Source organism: Rhinoraja longicauda, chromosome 6, assembly GCF_053455715.1.
Source record: "Rhinoraja longicauda isolate Sanriku21f chromosome 6, sRhiLon1.1, whole genome shotgun sequence".
NCBI classification, from domain to species: domain Eukaryota; kingdom Metazoa; phylum Chordata; class Chondrichthyes; order Rajiformes; family Arhynchobatidae; genus Rhinoraja; species Rhinoraja longicauda.
In genome coordinates, this window is record NC_135958.1 from 47087916 (window position 1) to 47107523 (window position 19608).

At 40.9% G+C, this 19608-nt stretch overlaps 1 protein-coding gene across 3 annotated transcripts in view; it reads right to left on the reverse strand.

Annotated features, from left to right (window-relative positions):
* Positions 1-11171: 11171 nt before the first annotated feature.
* The window catches only part of LOC144594446 (dual specificity mitogen-activated protein kinase kinase 4-like), a 120583-nt gene continuing 112146 nt past the window's right edge, over positions 11172-19608 (reverse strand). For all 3 annotated transcript variants that reach the window (XM_078400934.1, XM_078400933.1, XM_078400932.1), the window contains 2 exons: positions 18030-18075; positions 11172-13560 (listed from right to left, as the gene is read on the reverse strand). In XM_078400934.1, coding sequence (XP_078257060.1) covers positions 13447-13560; positions 18030-18075 — 160 coding nt within the window. In that variant the 3' untranslated portion in view covers positions 11172-13446. The remainder of the gene's footprint in view (positions 13561-18029; positions 18076-19608) is intronic.

The window sequence follows — 19608 nt, forward strand, 5'->3', positions numbered from 1 at the left end:
GGAAGGCACAAAAGTCTGGTGTGATGTTTCCCTTCCCCGTCCCAGGCCGGTAGTCCCGCCCTCCCTTCAGCGCCGGGTTTTCGATGCCATTCACGGGCTGGCGTACCCGTCCATCCGCTCCACCTCTGCGTTAGTAGCCGCTCGGTTTGTCTGGCATGGCCTGCATAAACAGGTAGCTAGTTGGGCCCGTTCCTGCGTTCCCTGCCAGACCGCTAAAGTCCAGCGCCATGTCCAGCCCCCCGTACAAGAGTTCGAGGTCCCAGCAGTTCGTTTTTTCCACATCCACGTGGATTTAGTCGGGCCCTTACCTTCCTCCCGGGGCTACACCCATCTCCTCACGGTGGTGGATCGGTTCACCCGGTGGCCAGAGGCTTTCCCATTGTCCGATATCTCGGCAGCCTCTTGTGCCAGGACTTTGGCCCTCCATTGGGTAGCACGTTTCGGGGTTCCGGCGGTTATTACCACCGACAGGGGGCCGCAGTTCACTTCGTCCCTCTGGACCACGCTAGCCGAGCTGTACGGTTCCCGGTTACAACACACCACAGCGTACCACCCCCAGGCTAATGGGCTTGTGGAGAGGTTCCACCGACAACTCAAGGCGGCCCTCAGTGCGAGGCTTGAAGGCCCGGACTGGGTAGACCAACTCCCCTGGGTCCTTCTGGGCATCCGGACTGCTCCTAAGCAGGATCTCGGTGCTTCGTCCGCGGAGCTAGTATATGGCTCGCCACTTAGAGTACCCGGGGATTTGCTTCCGGACCCCTCCGACCAGCTGCCTCCAGTCAGATCAGTCTTAGCATCGCTCCGGGCACGGGTAGGTTCCCTGGCCCCAGTTCCGACTTCACGTCATGGGTGTCCCATGGTACACGAACCGCCTTCCCTGAAGGACTGTGAGTTTGTATTTTTGCGAAAGGATTCCCATCGTGCCCCGTTGCAAAGGGTCTATGAAGGGCCGTTCCGGGTTTTGTGTAAGGGGACGGTTACCTTCACCTTAGACGTGGGCGGCAGGAGTGAGCTTGTCTCGGTGTCCAGGCTTAAACCTGCACACTTGGATCCGGACCAACCAGTCCTGGTCGGCCAACCGCCTAGGAGAGGCCGGCCTCCGGCAGTTCAGATCAGTCCAGAACCCCCCGCTCCGGCTGTTCCACCAAGTCCGGACTCCTAGGCTCCTGTGGTTCAGGCTGCCCCTCTCCTTACTCGTTCGGGTCGCGAAATCCGGCTCCCTGCTAGGTTCCGTACCTCGAGTTCTGGGGGGGGGGGGGTCATGTAGCGACCATAGAGAGTGGTCCTGGTCATCGAACCCTCAGATTGGCCAGCAAGGTCACGTGTGGGTGCGACCGTAGGGATTGGTCCAGGAGAGCGACATCGCTGATTGGACAGCGTTGTCATGTGCGCTTTTGGCGCCCGAAAAGTGTTAGTTCGGAGACGTCTTCGAAGAAGACAGTGAGTTTTTGATGGTTGTCCGTTATCTTGTTGTTAAACCTTTGTAATCGAATATTGCTGTCGCAATAAACTTCTTCAACAAAGAACAAGTTTCCGGATTCGCCATAAAGTGGCCATTTAATGCATGTTAATGATGTCAATCTGCCTATACATAAGCAGGAGAAAAGATGAGGTACGAGGGTAAACTAGTCAATAATATAAAGGAGGATAGCAAAAGTTTTTTTAGGTACGTGAAGAGGAAAAAAATAGTCAAGGCAAATGTGGGTCCCTTGAAGACAGAAGCAGGGTAATTTATTATGGGGAACAAAGAAATGGCAGACGAGTTAAACCGTTACTTTGGATCTGTCTTCACTGAGGAAGATACACACAATCTCCCAAATGTTCTAGGGGCCGGAGAACCTAGGGTGATGGAGGAACTGAAGGAAATCCACATTAGGCAGGAAATGGTTTTGGGTAGACTGATGGGACTGAAGGCTGATAAATCCCCAGGGCCTGATGGTCTGCATCCCAGGGTACTTAAGGAGGTGGCTCTAGAAATAGTGGAAGCATTGGAGATCATTTTTCAATGTTCTATAGATTCAGGATCAGTTCCTGTGGATTGGAGGATAGCAAATGTTATCCCACTTTTTAAGAAAGGAGGGAGAGAGAAAACGGGTAATTATAGACCAGTTAATCTAACATCAGTGGTGGGGAAGATGCTGGAGTCAATTATAAAAGACGAAATTGCTGAGCATTTGGATAGCAGTAACAGGATCATTCCGAGTCAGCATGGATTTACGAAGGGGAAATCATGCTTGACAAATCTACTGGAATTTTTTGAGGATGTAACTAGGAAAATTGACAGGGGAGAGTCAGTGGATGTGGTGTACCTCGACTTTCAGAAAGCCTTCGACAAGGTCCCACATAGGAGATTAGTGGGCAAAATTAGAGCACATGGTATTGGGGGTAGGGTACTGATATGGATAGAAAATTGGTTGACAGACGGAAAGCAAAGAGTGGGGATAAATGGGTCCCTTTCGGAATGGCAGGCAGTGGGGTACCGCAAGGTTCGGTGCTGGGACCCCAGCTATTTACGATATACATTAATGACTTAGATGAAGGGATTAAAAGTACCATTAGCAAATTTGCAGATGATACTAAGCTGGGGGGTAGTGTGAATTGTGAGGAAGATGCAATAAGGCTGCAGGGTGACTTGGACAGGTTGTGTGAGTGGGCGGATACATGGCAGATGCAGTTTAATGTAGATAAGTGTGAGGTTATTCACTTTGGAAGTAAGAATAGAAAGGCAGATTATTATCTGAATGGTGTCAAGTTAGGAAGAGGGGATGTTCAACGAGATCTGGGTGTTCTAGTGCATCAGTCACTGAAAGGAAGCATGCAGGTACAGCAGGCAGTGAAGAAAGCCAATGGAATGTTGGTCTTCATAACAAGAGGAGTTGAGTATAGGAGCAAAGAGGTCCTTCTACAGTTGTACCGGGCCCTGGTGAGACCGCACCTGGAGTACTGTGTGCAGTTTTGGTCTCCAAATTTGAGGAAGGATATTCTTGCTATTGAGGGTGTGCAGCGTAGGTTCACTAGGTTAATTCCCGGAATGGTGGGACTGTCGTATGTTGAAAGGCTGGAGCAATTAGGCTTGTATACACTGGAATTTAGAAGGATGAGGGGGGATCTTATTGAAACATATAAGATAATTAGGGGATTGGACACATTAGAGGCAGGAAACATGTTCCCAATGTTGGGGGAGTCCAGAACAAGGGGCCACAGTTTAAGAATAAGGGGAAGGCCATTTAGAAAGGAGATGAGGAAGAACTTTTTCAGTCAGAGAGTGGTGAAGGTGTGGAATTCTCTGCCTCAGAAGGCAGTGGAGGCCAGTTCGTTGGATGCTTTCAAGAGAGAGCTGGAGAGAGCTCTTAAGGATAGCGGAGTGAGGGGGTATGGGGAGAAGGCAGGAACGGGGTACTGATTGAGAGTGATCAGCCATGATCGCATTGAATGGCGGTGCTGGCTCGAAGGGCTGAATGGCCTACTCCTGCACCTATTGTCTATTAGGTACGATAACAGCGATAATTCCCCAGCTCTTCTTCAAAATAATGTCCATTTACACTCAACTGAAACTAAGGTCCTATCTGCTCATTAACATGTCATCCACAAGGTGCCATTCCAAGTGAGCAGTGCTGCCTCGATGCTACAATAGTGTATCACACTATGTGCTCAATTTGTTGTACCAGCAACCTTCAATCTCAACTATAAATGTTCTAACAACTGAGTCATCCGTGCTACTTCAGTATCGGTAATTGGGAATACTATTAATAATATCAATTCCCAACATATTGTTCCCCGCTTTCTACATGTCATAAAATTCATCGTCTATCTAAAGAAACATCTATGAATGTTATCCATTTACACTGTTACTGACAAAATTGAAATTATGATGTCATTGAAACACAAAGTTAGCACTTCAATGATTCTTTGTAATAAAAAAAATTCAAATTAGTTATTTTAATCAGTAGCTTGGATAATATTCCATACATCCCCAGGCCACATGCGGATCAAGATGGGGAGAACTCTTGGGAATCGCATTAGTATCAGAAGGGGTTGGCCAGCTATGGTGAAAAGTAAAAAGCAACATAAACTAGAATTTCTTAACTGGAGCATGAACGTAGAGTACAGCAGAGCTGAAACTCTGTGGATTAAAACTGTTAATAGTTTTATGGGAGACCATCAATGAGGAAGTGGTTCAAATACTCGTGCGGTATGATCCTGCAAGCAGCGCAAGGTGGATAAACCAAAGTGAGAAATAGGGACTATGGAGAAACATTGGCTGTGTACGATGCATAGTTGGTGGATAATTCAACAGAGAACTAGGATAAACAGAAATAGTTTAAGAGGTGCGGCAAAAAGAATAACAATGCATGTAAAGAGAATGGAATGGCTGTTAACATGTGAAGGAACATCAATGTCTTCTACGTGTGGGGGGATATTCTTCTTCGGCAGTTCACCAGGTGGCTTGCTTCTAACTCGTGGTCTTCTGGCTCCGAGGCAGCTGATGAGGCCCATGCAGAAACTGCAGGCTCTTGCACAGCTGGTTCTTGATGGTAAGGATGGTTTGGGGTGCTGAACAAACCTTCCTATTTCACATGGCCTGCAGGTGTGAAATTCACATGCCCATTCACATGGCCTAACAAATCCTGCAACCACCCCCCCCAAGGTAGTGTGGAGTTGATGATCCATGATCTTACTGAATGGCAGAGCAGATTCAATGAGCAAAATGGCTCCTCGTTTGTATGTTCAAATGAGATATTGAAAAAATAAGTTTAAATGTTTGTGTTCTTCTGAGTCTTGCACAGCAAGTGTGTCTGTTACAGGTGGTGTTGGGGCAGGCAGACGATGTAGTCACAAACTCGGTGGTTGAATAGGATCAGAGTTGATGTTGGTCTGGACGTAAATGGAGATAGTGTCAACTAATTCTGGGAGCTTGTGACAGATTAGAAAACTGTTTTGAATTGTGGGGAAGAATATAAATAGGGGTCAATCAATGAATGAATGAATGATAGAAACTTAGAAATTAAACCAGGAATTCAGATTTTATTTTACCCATTGTGGTGAGTATGTAGGCCTCAGTCTGAGCGAGTGAATGGGATAGATTAAGTGCAGGTTGTGCTGTCAAATTAGATGGAGCAACAGTTGTGTTGATGAATTAGATAAGGAATGAGAAGAAAATTACTCTTCAACCAAAGGCCTCTGAATTTTACAAAGATTGTAACTTTTGTACTTAAAAAGCCTCATCTGTTTCAATGGGCTTACTCACCTTTATTAAATAACATATCAGTTTAATAATCTTGTTTTTCTTTATTCTACTTACTTTTTTAAAATAATAGTTCAATGTACTTGATTTTGTTTCAATTGCTTATGTTCACTTTTAGAATTTAAATCCATTCAAATGGATTTAATCCAAATAAAAAAAACACATCTGCCAATGGAGAGCTGAGAAAGGCCATCACAGTGGTTCTTGGGGTGGAGCCACAGGGCCTCCTCATGCCTGCCAGCCTCACACACCCTGTTGTTACATGGAATATCCAGGAAATGGATCCCTCGGGTACAATGGATCCCCTGGAGTCGTGCAAGGTCAACATGACCACAGATCATATGGAGAGACCGGGTAGGATGTTACAACCAGAGGCTCAGATTGGATCATGACATTCCAGCCCCAAGCAGCGCAGCGGTAGAGTTGCTGCCACACAGCGCTTGCAGCGCCGGACACCCGGATTCGAACCGACTACGGGAGCAGTCTGTACGGAGTTTGTACGTTCTTCCCGCGACCTGCGTGGGTTTTCTCAGATCTTTGATTTCCTTCCACACTCCAAAAACGTACAGGTTTCTAGGTAAGTTGGTTTGGTAAATTGTCCCCAGTGTGTGTAGGATAGTGTTAATATGCAGGGGTCGCTGGTCGGTGCGGACCCGGTGGGCCGAAGGGCCTGTTTCTACGGTGTATCTCTAAACTAAACTAAAGTGGTTGATCATTACATTCCAGCCCCAAATGATGTGGAAGTTAAAAAATTAAAATGGTCTTCAGGATATAGAAAACAATTTCCAGAATCAACACTATAGATGAGACATGAACTAGTAGAGATAATGGAGGAAAGCAAGATTTGGGGAGATTAGATACCGAATGAATAAAATAAGTTACAATGAAATTATCAAAAGATACTAAAATAGTCAAATATATGACACTTAAAGGAATGGAATTCAACCATTTAATGAAGTATAGAATCACATGCACAGCAATGAGATGGAAGAAATATTTATTTCATTATTTACTGGGGTGTAATGAGAGGAAGAGATGACACAGGAAAATGGCCATAGCATTAGAAAGAGCCTCATTTGAAAGAAATATAGAAAATAATCAAATCCAAAGGCTAAATACTTCTGTATCTTTACATTTAAAAATCTGTAAGAGATACTGTATTAGGAGCAATATTACAATGTAAAAATTGGAGTTTTAAAGGCTAGTTGATAAGCAGCATTAACCCTCTATTTAGATATGAATGTGTATATATCCTAGAGAATAATTGGCAGTCATCTTAACACAGATGGCACGAAATAACAGTACCCTTCTAAAAGGCAAGAGAGAAAACATTCATAAAGATAAATAATGTGATTGGATTTCAATAGCGAAAATTCTCGCTCAACTGATCTTACTGCATTCTTTTGTGCAGCACAATCTAATGATAAAGCAGATAAAACACATCCAGTGCTCCAAAAGACCTTCAATGAGTTATTATGTAATTGCTTAATGAATTGGCATGCTAATCCAAGAATCAGATATCAGAATAACAGATAGTTGGCTTCTAGGCAGAGAACAGTTCATCTAAGTTGTGGAAAGTGGAGTCACATGAGGATTAATGATGGGAGCAAACTTGTTTATGATTTATATTAAGGAATTAGTTATTTTTCATCATTTTTTGTTTGGAGGAGGGTGGAAAGAATCAATACTGTGGAAGCCTTCAAGTTTTTGAAGAATAGTCCCGACATAAATCATCAGCTATGCATTCACTCCACAGATGCTGCCTGACACGCGAGGTTATCTGGAACTTTACATTTAAAGAATGCTGACAAGCCCCGAATTAAACAACTCCTAAATTCAGCGACAACACAGAGACCAAAAATCACAGAAATGGCAACTCCTATGTCTACGAGGTGGGGTGAGGGGAAAACCTCAGAGACCCTGGCCAGTCACAGGTGTGCAGGCAATATCAAAACCCAGTAAAAATGTATGCAAAATGGTAAGAACCAACATAAAGGCAAAGGTAAAGAGAAAGCAAGGCGTCTCATCTGTTGTGATGTGGAGTGATTATTTGGAAGGAATGGGTGAACATGAGCACATCAAGATTATTTTCCCCGAAAGTACAATACCATTTGGGCTATAACCATGAACACATTTGGTATAATGGTGACTTTTACATTTAAATATTGTAAGGAACGTGCGAGGTGAAATCTCAATTTCAGAATTAAAATACACAATCCAGATTCCCACAATTCTGTTTAGCAATGTTTCCCATTGCTTGATTTTTCCAAGATCCCTGTGGTATTCTTATTTTGTTAAATAATGCTAATTTGGAAAACCATCCATGACTAACCAATTACTATGTGCATATTTTCAGGCACTAAGGACTAGGGTCAAGGAAGTGAAATTAATGCAGGAATTCAGCTATGACCACGCTGGATGCTAGGAGAGATCTGAGCAACTATGTCACCTGCTCATTCCGATTTGTTAAGATTTAAGATGTTAAACTATTTTTAATCTAGATATTTCATTTAAATTTATTCAGTGTGGCTCACACTTGTCCAAAGATTATTACATTTCTTTCTGCTTTCAAGCTTAAGAAATGCACGTGAAGAAGTAAATGTCTGAAAAGTAATCGTCGTGAAGTTCGTTCTCATAAATAGCTCTCAAAGACTAATTCAATTTGATACAGATAGTATTTCCTTCCCCTGCCTGATTAGCAGACAATTATTTGGCTTTCCGGAGCAATTACGCTCAACAAAAAGATAGAAGCTGTGGATGAGACACAGCTATTTAATTCATTCTTAACGAGTTGAGATGTCAAATCATATCTATTTTTAAATAAATAGTGAGATGTCAAGTTGACAGAATTTTACGAAAACTGCTGAGGCATTTGGTAAATCTAGCAGCATTTATGCAACAGAGTGACAAGTGAGACCGAGGCAGTTGCTTATTTTACATGAATCCCATTTGCTTTCAAAAGTTAAGTCAATCAGGTTGCTGAAACATCATCAGCATATTATGGTAAATACTCTGACTAGACAGCATTGGAAAATACAGATGCACCAAAATAAGTAGGTGGAGTCCAAAAAGTGTACGTGTGAAAAGAACGAACGGGGTCTATGAAGAGGTGAAATTAGGAGAGGTTCAAATACAACTGGGATAATGGTATACAGTGGCTGAGTGACCATAAAATAAGAACAGAATATGTTGGAAACTCAGCTCACCAGGCAACATCTGTGGAAAGACAAACATGGTTTACTTTTGTAACGTCGAAAACAGCCTTTTCTCTTTCCCTGCTGTCCCATTCTCCATTTTCAGATGTTTTCTGACCTACTGAGTTTTTCCAGAACTTTATTTTTATTTCAGATTTCCAATGTCTGCAGTATTATTTTTAAAACAGTTGAATTATTACAAGCACCTGATGTCTAAAACACAGGACGAACAATTAAGGATTTAAAATCAGCTAACTCATTGCGGAATTCTGAAGGCAGCAAAGTGCTGAACCATAAGATAAGGTACTGTTCATGCAGCTTTTGCCGACCTAGGAACAGTGGAGCAAGATGACGTTTGTCACAAAAACGGGGATCAGAAAAGAAAGAACATTAAACAAATGGTAGTTTAGGAATCCAAAGGCAATGTTGGAAGTACTCAACAAATCAGAGTATCAGTGGAGTTACCAATTCTCACCCCACAGCTATTGCTTAATTTAGAGTCATACAGCATGGAAACAGGCCCTTTGGCCCAACTTGCCCATGACTAAGATGCCCTATCTACAGTGCTCTCCATAATGTTTGGGACAACGAAAGTCAAAGAAGCCATTATGAGACTGAGAAACAAGAATAAAACTGTTAGAGACATCAGCCCAACCTTAGGCTTACCAAAATCAACTGTTTGGAACATCATTAAGAAGAGAGCACTGGTGAACTTAGTAATCGCAAAGGAACTGGCAGGCCAAGGAAGATCTCCACAGCTGATGACAGAATTCTCTCTATAATAAAGAAAAATCCTCAAACACCTGTCCGACAGATCAGAAACACTCTTCAGGAGTCAGGTGTGGATTTGTCAATGACCACTGTCCGCAGAAGACTTCACAAACAGAAATACAGAGGCTACACTGCAAGATGCAAATCACTGGTTAGCTGCAAAAATAGGTTGGCCAAGTTACAGTTTGCCAAGAAGTTCTTAAAAGAGCAACCACAGTTCTGGAAAAAGGTCTTATGGACAGATGAGACGAAGATTAACTTATATCAGAGTGATGGCAAGAGCAAAGTATGGAGTGGAGAGCGAACTGCCCAAGATCAAAGCATACCACCTCATCTGTGAAAAAGTGTGGTGGGGGTGTTATGGCCTGGGCATGTATGGCTGCTGAAGGTATTGCCTCACTCATCTTCATTGATGATACAACTGCTGATGGAGGTAACATAATGAATTCTGAAGTATAGACACATCCTATCTGCTCAAGTTCAAACAAATGCCGCAAAACTCATTGGCTGGCGGTTCATTCTACAGCAAGATAATGATCCCAAACATACTGCTAAAGCAACAAAAGAATTTTTCAATGCTAAAAAATGGTCAATTCTTGAGTGGCCAAGTCAATCACCCGATCTGAACCCCATTGAGCATGCCTTTTATATGCTGAAGAGAAAACTGAAGGAGACTAGCTCCCAAAACATAAGCTAAAGATGGCTGCAATACAGGCCTGGCAGAGCATCATAGAAACATAGAAAATAGATGTAGGAGGCCATTCAGCCCTTCGAGCCAGCACCGCCATTCATTGTGATCATGGCTGATCGTCCACAATCAATAACCCGTGCCTGCCTTCTCCCCATATCCCTTGATTCCACTAGCCCCTAGAGCTCTATCTAACTCTCTTAAATCACCAGACAAGACACCCAGCAACTGGTGATGTCCATGAATCGCAGACTTCAAGCAGTCATTGCATGCAAAGGATATGCAACAAAATACTAAACATAACTACTTTAATTTACATGACATTGCTATGTCCCAAACATTATGGTGCCCTGAAATGGGGGACTATGTATAAACACTGCTGTAATTTCTACATGGTGAAACCAAAATGTATAAAAATACCCTTTATTGAAATGTGACAATGTGCACTATAACTACGTGATTTTTTCTATTATAAATCTCAAACTGTGGAGTACCGAGGCAAATAAATAAATGATGGGTCTTTGTCCCAAACATTATGGAGGGCACTGTATTTAACAGTCAAAACAACAATGGGCATTTACAAGCGACTGATTTTTAAAAGAATTGGCCAATTGAATCCGAATCTGCATAAAGCTGAACATCGGTCATTTGAAAAGGCAAGTTACATCAAGGTTGGAGGTTTCAAATATATTAACCACTATGGGATATATTGGCGAAAAACAGACGTATTAAAGCAAAGCAACTTTTCTTTCTCATATGGATGCTTTTTCTTGTTTTACACTTCAACCTAAAGCAAATTGACAAATATGAATATGGGCGGCACGGTAGCGCAGCGGTAGAGTTGCTGCTTTACAGCGAATGCAGCGCCGGAGACTCAGGTTCGATCCTGACTACAGGTGCTGCACTGTAAGGAGTTTGTACGTTCTCCCCGTGACCTGCGTGGGTTTTCTCCGAGATCTTCGGTTTCCTCCCACACTCCAAAGACGTACAGGTATGTAGGTTAATTGGCTGGGTAAATGTAAAAATTGTCCCTAGTGGGTGTAGGATAGTGTTAATGTGCGGGGATCGCTGGGCGGCACGGACTTGGAGGGCCGAAAAGGCCTGTTTCCGGCTGTATATATATGATATGATATGATATGATATGAACATTGAACAAGGTCCTCAATGACCAGGCTGACTGCAAATTTGTTGATGCATCTCAAATTATGGTAATTATTAAAAGATCGGATTGATATGTTGTCCTAAAAACACATCAAGTTGTACACTTTTTCCAGTATTTCAATTTGGAGTTTATTTTTGCAATTGTGTTTCAGACCTTACAAAACAAGAACAAGGTCACAGTCACGTTCTAGTTTTATTACAACTGACCTGCAGGCAAGAGTATAGAACTATTATATGAATATTTAAGATTCCATTTATAATGTTTTAAATATAGGAAGAAGTCAAACCAGTATACAGGATACGAAATATCCATGAGCTCTGCAAAATAATGCTATGTCGATGTTACTTGGCGAGCTCCATTTTCACAGACAAGTAAGGCGATATCCCTGCACATCAGCTTGATATTTTTTATACATTTTCTATGATACAGGAAAGAAAAATTAACCAAAGTTCACAATGTACAGTTCTTATTCTATTTTCACAGTTTGTGACCATTTTACACCTTTTTAAAGATACACTGTAATATATTCCTCACCCTTAATACATTATAATCTAAGATTAATATACGTATAAACGGCCAATTTTACAGGCATTCCACTCGAGAAGTTTGAAGAAAAGTCTGTTGACTTTCTTATCAAGTTCATTTCTCCACCAGTAGAATTCAACACAATGAACTGTGATGGGTTTGGGGAAGGAGGAAGCATGTCTTACGTTATGAAAGCAGGAGAGAGGAACACAAATTCTGCATATTAAAAAAAAACTTCAGTGACATTTTGATCTACAGAGGATATATATTGGATTTACTTGTCCATTACAAAAACTATCACCTGCTCCCAAAAAAACTAACATTCTTTCCACAGATGTTGGTATGAAAAATAGAATCTCACAAAGAATCCTTGTTTGAGTAGCACACAAATCCTGATGTGCAGCTAAAATTAAGTTTCCTATAATTATCTGAAGCAATTCTTCCTGATTTGCAGCATCTCTGGACCTGGACAATCACTGCGGTGTTAAACTAAATGGAAGACATCGCACCCAACATCCAAACTGTTCCATCTGTTTCTCTCAACCCTAAACTGTTTTTCTTCAGCAGACAAGTACAACCAATAATAATTAAACAAAAAGTCAAATAGTGTCAACACACCACTGATAAACCTGGAGAGCTTTTGGTTCCTCGAGGTTTTCAGCAGTTGCGGGTATACATTTACTTTTGCATAAATAATTCCTGGTATAAAATAGCACATTGAGCCACAGTATGAGCTGTCGGTGGGTAACATTTAAGTACATCACTGCCAGGTGCTCACTGCATAATCCATATATAGCCTGCTTTTGTCTAAAACCCTAAGACATCAATGTGTACATTTACAGACTGATAAACAGGAAAACATTTGTTGCTTCAACACAAGCTTAATTTTTCCCCAACATGCTTTATTCAAAGCATGCTGCTCAAAGTTACACCTAGTCCAGTATCTTTATTCTAGATTTTAATAGGCAATTTTTGTCAGATGAGTTAGCCAATTTTCCCAATGGTTAAAGGTAATATATAGTGAATATCATTAAACTTATACAAAAGTTCAATTTTAAGGGAATATCTCCTTTTTTTTTGCATCAAACCTTTCCTGTATCAAATTTGTTTTCATTACAAACCTCAGTCCACACTTTTTTTTGGTGAAAGACATGCTGTTCAATTTTGCACATATTTAAAAAAAAAATCATTTCAACTTTATTAACAGTAAAATACAGATGATTTCATTCCTCCATGATATACACTAACTATAAAGCAACAGAATTAAAATCAGTAAATCTATTGCACTTGGTTGAACAAAATTCAAAGTTGCTTGACTGCACTAGAATATTGTTCGAAGTATCCTGTTCACGTGGAGCTTTCCTTTCATTGAAGACAAAGCAGATATCTAGGCGGCCTTGAAGGTGCTACCTAAAATATTTTATGCAATGGAGGGAAAAACTAGTCCAAGAAAGTCTTTCCAGAATGGTACTGTGTTGATGGTGCCTGACTTGACAAGCATTTCCAGTATTTTCTGTTCTGAGACTGTTACTCAGTGGACTCCTGCTTCAAACTCCTCCCAGCACTGGTGCACAGAATTCCAGCAACACTTAGATTTAAATGAACACAATGGTACCTCCAATGTTTATCCCAAAAAGGCAATAAATATTTCAGGTCCAGTAAAATTCTTGTGATGACTGGGGTACAATGAGAAGGATGCTTCGAATGGACAATTGCGGGCAGACACAAGGAAAATGGAACACCAATTTTTATTGCACTGTTTGAGCAAGTTAAAAATAGAAACATTGCAATGTGTCATAAAACAAATCTTTACACCTTGATTTCTCCAAGCCATTTTAAGGCCATCTTTTCAGCAGCAAAATTAATCGACGTACATTGGGGAAACGGGAGTTGGGGGCATTTGATCCAAGATTTTGCCAACATAACTTGCAACGTCCACCCTGCGCTCCTCGTACATCGAGATGAAAGAATGTTTCTGAAATGAGAACAGCAGCATGTTTTGGATATAGAAATTACATTTGTCCTGAACTAAAGATATCAATGTCTTATTTGATTTCTTGGCAAACTTACTTTATTAATATGTTCATTTGTAAAAAAAAAAAAAAAAGACCAATTGGAAGCTCCTTGTCCTTAAACTCCACCATCAAGTATTTAACATCAACTTTATCCAGCCATAGTACAGCAGTTTTACTTTGATGGCCATTTATCTTTGCACATTGCTTTCTAAACAAACCTGAGCAACATGTCATGCCATTTCCCCAGATTTGATCATATACAACCCTTCTTTGCAACACACTATTAAAATTTCAGTCCATGACAATGATTTCCTTTCCTCCCAATGGGAGATATTGTCTGAATACTGCTCCCGAGGACTAATGTGCAGGATCAATATTAGAATCATTTATACTATACTCTGCCATTAAAAAATGGCATAAACCAGTAATCTGTTTCTGTTCTTTAATCTTGTATCCACTCATTAAACCTGACTGTTTCAGTTTTACAGTGCCCTCCATAATCTTTGGGGCAAAGACTCATCATTTATTTATTTGCCTCTGTACTCCACAATTTGAGATTTGTAATAGAAAACATCACATGTGGTTAAAGTGCACATTGTCAAATTTTATTAAAGGCCATTTTTATACATTGTGGTTTCACCAAGTAAAAATTACAGCTGTGTTTATACATAGTCCCCCCATTTCAGGGCACCATAATGTTTGGGACACATGGCTTCACAGGCATTTGTAATTGCTCAGGTGTATTTAATTGCCTCCTTAATGCAGGTATAAGAGGGCTCTCAGCACCTAGTCTTTCCATCACCTTCGGAAACTTTTATTGCTGTTTGTCAACACGAGGACAAAGATGTGCCAATGAAAGTCAAAGAAGCCATTATGTGACTGAGAAACATGAATAAAACTGTTAGAGACATCAACCAAACCTTAGGCTTACCAAAATTAACTGTTTGGAACATCATTAAGAAGAAAGAGAGCACTGGTGAGCTTACTAATTGCAAAGGGACTGGCAGGCCAAGGAAGACCTCCACAGCTGATGACAGAAGAATTTTCTCTATAAAGAAAAATCCCCAAACATCTGTCCGACAGATCAGAATCACTCTTCAGGAGTCAGGTGTGGATTTGTCAATGACCACAGTCCGCAGAAGACTTCATGAACAGAAATACAGAGGCTACACTGCAAGATGCAAACCACTGGTTAGCTGCAAAAATAGGATGGCCAGGTTACAGTTTGCCAAGAAGTACTTAAAAGAGCAACCACAGTTCTGGAAAAAGGTCTTGTGGACAGACGAGACAAAGATTAACTTATATCAGAGTGATGACAAGAGCAAAGTATGGAGGAGAGAAGGAGAGAAGGAACTGCCCAAATTCCAAAGCATACCACCTCACCTGGTGGGGTGTTATGGCCTGCTGAAGGTATTGGCTCACTTATCTTCATTGACAATACAACTGCTGATGGTAGTAGCATAATGAATTCTGAAGTGTATAGACACATCCTATCTGCTCAAGTTCAAACAAATGCCTCAAAACTCATTGGCCGGCAGTTCATTCCCAAGACAATGATCCCAAACATACTGCTAAAGCAACAAAGGAGTTTTTCAAAGCTAACAAATGGTCAATTCTTGAGTGGCCAAGTCAATCACCCGATCTGAACCCAATTGAGCATGCCTTTTATATGCTGAACAGAAAACTGAAGGGGACTATCCCCCAAAACAAGCATAAGCTAAAGATGGCTGCAATACAGGCCTGGCAGAGCATCACCAGAGAAGACACCCAGCAACTGGTGATGTCCATGAATCGCAGACTTCAAACAGTCAATGCATGCAAAGGATATGCACCAAAATACTATACATGACTTTCATTTACATGACATTGCTGTGTCCCAAACATTATGATGCCCTGAAATGGGGAGACTATGTATAAACACTGCTGTGATTTCGACATGGTGAAACCAAAATGTATGAAAATGGCCTTTATTAAAATCTGACAATGTGCACTTTAACCACATGTGATTTTTTCTATTACAAATCTCAAATTGTGGAGTACAGAGGCAAATAAATAAATGATGGGTCTTTGTTCCAAACATTACAGAGGGCACAGTATAAGACTTTAGTGGCATGGTGCTCAACTTTGAAAAAAAGACATGCTGTCTAGCATTGTTCATTTTGGACCAACCTTTCTTTCTCCCTTCTTCCTCCTAAGCTCTCCCCCCCCCCCCCCCCCCGTGCCCCACTAGGACTCACACCTATTTCTCACCATCCTGCCCCTTCCAGCTACAACCCTCCCTCTAGCTTCACAATTCACACTCTATCACCTTTTGTCTCACGCTTTCTGCCTTTTCCTCTCTGGACTTTGTCTACCATCTGAATATCAAAAACCCCTCTCACCTGTATCAACCTATTTACCTGCCAGGCTTTGCCTTGCCCCTCCTCTCTTCCAACTTTCTCCTACTCCTCTCCCTCCCCATCCACACATCCAACAGCAGTCATAAGAAGGACCAATAGTTTTTCTCTTTACCTTTGGATCACGCTATGACCATGACTATATATTTTAAAGTGAAAAAGGGCAGTGATGGTCCAGTAATAAAGGTCACAAATTGGGGAAAGACAAATTTCATTGTCATAAGGGAGGACCTGGCAAAGGTAGAATGGGAACAACTACCTGCAGGGAAATCTACATTTGCATATTGGGAAGCATTCAAAGGCGAAATGGCAAGAGTTCAAGACCAACATCTTCCTGCAAGAGAAGCCAGGGGTAATAACTATAGAGGATCTAGGAAGTCAAGAGATATCGAGGGTTGAACAAATAGAAAAAGGATTCATGTAACAGGCGTAGGGAACTAATGATTGGGGAGCACATCAACAGTATAAAAAGTAGAGCAGGGCACTTAAAAAGGAAATTGGGAAAAACAAAATGGGTTATAATCAATAATTGCAGTCAAGATTAAGGTAAATCCAATGTGTTTTAAGTATTCAGAGGAAACAGATTTTAGTAGGAGAACTCTGAAGGGGCAGGTGAAAGTCTAGTGCAAGTCTCAATGCCTTAGAAGGCTTAAAGGTGAATAAATCCCCAGAACCAGATAAGATTTAGGCCAGGGAAGAGAATGCTGGGGCTCTGGCTGGGATTTTTAAATCTTCACTGGACACAACGTACTAGATGACTGAAGGTTAGCAAATGTAGACCCGCTTTTCAAAAAAAAGCTGCAGGGAAAAGCCTGGAAACTATAAATCAGAGAGCCTGATGTCAATTGTAAGTGAAGATACTGGGTGAAAATTGAGGTAGAGGTTTATTGACTCGAGGGACCTTGGAGTACAAGTTCATAGATCCATGATGGTGACCACACAGTAGATAACATTGTTAGGAAGGCATAAGGGATACTGATCTTCATTATTTGGAGTAGATAAAACTAGAGGACATTGGGCAACGGTAAGGGGGGGGATTATAGGGGATCCCAGAGAGATCTTCTTCTCTCAGAGTGCCTGGAACCTGGAACGTTCCTGGAATACACTGCTGGAGAGTGGAAGAAGCTGGGTGGCTGGCAGCATTTAAGAGTCTAGTTGCGAAATTAGATCTCCTAGGAACAGAAGGGCATGGACCAAGTGCTGGGACATGGGATTAGTACAGAAGGATGCCCACGAGTTGATGCGGATGAGTTGGACCAAATCGCCATTTCAATGGCTAAAACAACTGAATAAATTGTTTTCTCTTCACTTCAATTGACTGGCTTGATTATCCATTATTTGGAGAAAAAACTTCCAGATCTAGAAGCCTTGCCAACTATTTTCTTAAGCACAGCTCAAATAGTCTATTTCAAAACTTTGCTTCTTTCCCCCTAATATCTCAGTGTTGCTTGGTCAAATTGTGTCAATGAATTTGAGGTACTTTGGGATGTTTTTAACATTAAAACTACAAATATATCCAAGTTATGGTTGCTAGCCAAATCAAACAGAACCAATTACTTGAGAGTTAAGTCATCTGCTGAGGAAATAGCTTGGATATGGTCTGCTCTTTCAAGAGAAGATAATGGTCATGGTACGATCCTATCTAAAATAAAAACTAAGCTTATTGTTACTGGAATGGTTTTCTAAGCCATTTACATCATGCTTGCTATAAGTCTGTATATGAATAGTGACTTGTTTTTCTCATGAGTATTCAGAGTGGGACTGTATCGATAGGCACTATGTAACTGCAAACAGCTTTCACATTAAGCTGAAAGTAGCAACATTACAAAAAGAAATGAAACAAAAGTTGCATTAACGGTCTGAAGTCAGAGGAAAAGGACAACACAAACACTGATGGAGATGCTTGTGCTTTGCTGTTATTTGTGGAGTTCATTCACCATTTTGAAAATATACATGCTGACAAATGCTATATACAGTTAAAACAACAAAGAGAAAGGTATGGTAAAAGTTCAGTATGTTAATTTGTTACTTACCAGAAGCTCTTTATACTTTGGCCTTTTGGACTCATCCTTTGTAAGGCTGCAAGAGATACAAACCATTAGATATTCAGAGGGGTGGTGTGAACTTAAGTTCAAATGGAAGTTTGGTAACCAAGAGAGTTTTGACTGAATTTGATAGTTTGCCCTCTCTCACTCAAAACCATTTTCCCTTCTGAAGATAACGATTCCATATATCAGGATTAATAAGCCAGTACTATTATAGAAACTTGCCAAGTAAACTGTCTTAAATTGTGATGCCCCAGAATATGATCGCAGGTTAGTCAGGAACAAAGTGGCTTCTTTGGCAACACCACTGAAACCAGTCACTATGATCAGCTCAGAGACAGGTTTATGGGAATATCATACCATACCAAGTTTCATAACTTAACATAGTATTCTTTCATGAAAGCTTTGCAATCTCCTAATCATCAAAATTTTGGACAGCACCTTCAAAGCATGGACCACAGCAATTCAAGCCCAAAATGCCCTCCCTGCCCAGAGCAGCAAATGGATCTCAGTTACCTAATTAGTTTCTGTGACAATGGGCAACCTACATAGAGTTTTAAAACATTAAGGCTTTTTTTTTTCTTTCCAATTTCCTTGCCTTAACCAAGGAACGGGATGGCACAATGAGATCCACAACTATTTTTATTCAGACATTAGTAAAAAAAAATGATAGAACTAAATGTTGTCTGTTCATGGTAGTTTCCATCTTATTGTAAATTTCCCCGGTGTGGGACAAATAAAGGAATATATTATTGGTTTGAACTTCAACTCTTCCCCATGAAGACGAGATTTGAAATAGGTCCAAATACACACACAATTAAGAGTATAGAAACAAATGGGTTTCCAAAGATATAAATTTTACATTCAATATAATTGGTCAGTGATGGTTTATAAGAACAGTTTGAATATGCAGATTTAGAAAAGTACCATTCAGTTACAAAGCAGTTATTTCTTTTTAAACAACAGGACCAGAGCAGATTTAGGAAAATAATAAATTATCTTCCACAGTGACGAGTAATTTATCAAAAGACCGATTGAAACACTTCTATTGACAGTGTATCCACATAAAATCCTTGTGCGATTTCAATTAATTTTAATTCTCAGGAGAAACAAAGAACTTCAAATGCTGATTTACAAAAAAAAGACAAAATGCTGGAATAACTCAGTGGGTCAGGAAGCATCTCCGGAGAACATGGACAGGCTGTTTCAGATCTGGTCATTTCCCGACCTAAACATTGCATTTTCATGTTCTCCAGACGTGCTGCCTAACCTGCTGTGTGACTTCAGTACAGTGCGTCTTCATTTTAATTCTCAACAAAACTTGTGGAAAATCTATGAAAGTGCATCTCGTAATGAAATGCACACATGGAAGGGCAATTTGAATCGCATGTTTTTACTTTTGCGCAAATGAATTCCAAACCCTATTTGAAATCTCACATGCACACCAGATCACTACCAACACATGCACATACTACAATGTCTACATTTATTGGATGGGTTTAGATGAACTCCTAGGTATTGACTGGAAAGTAATGAACTAGAATAGATCCTCCATGAAGAAAGCAAA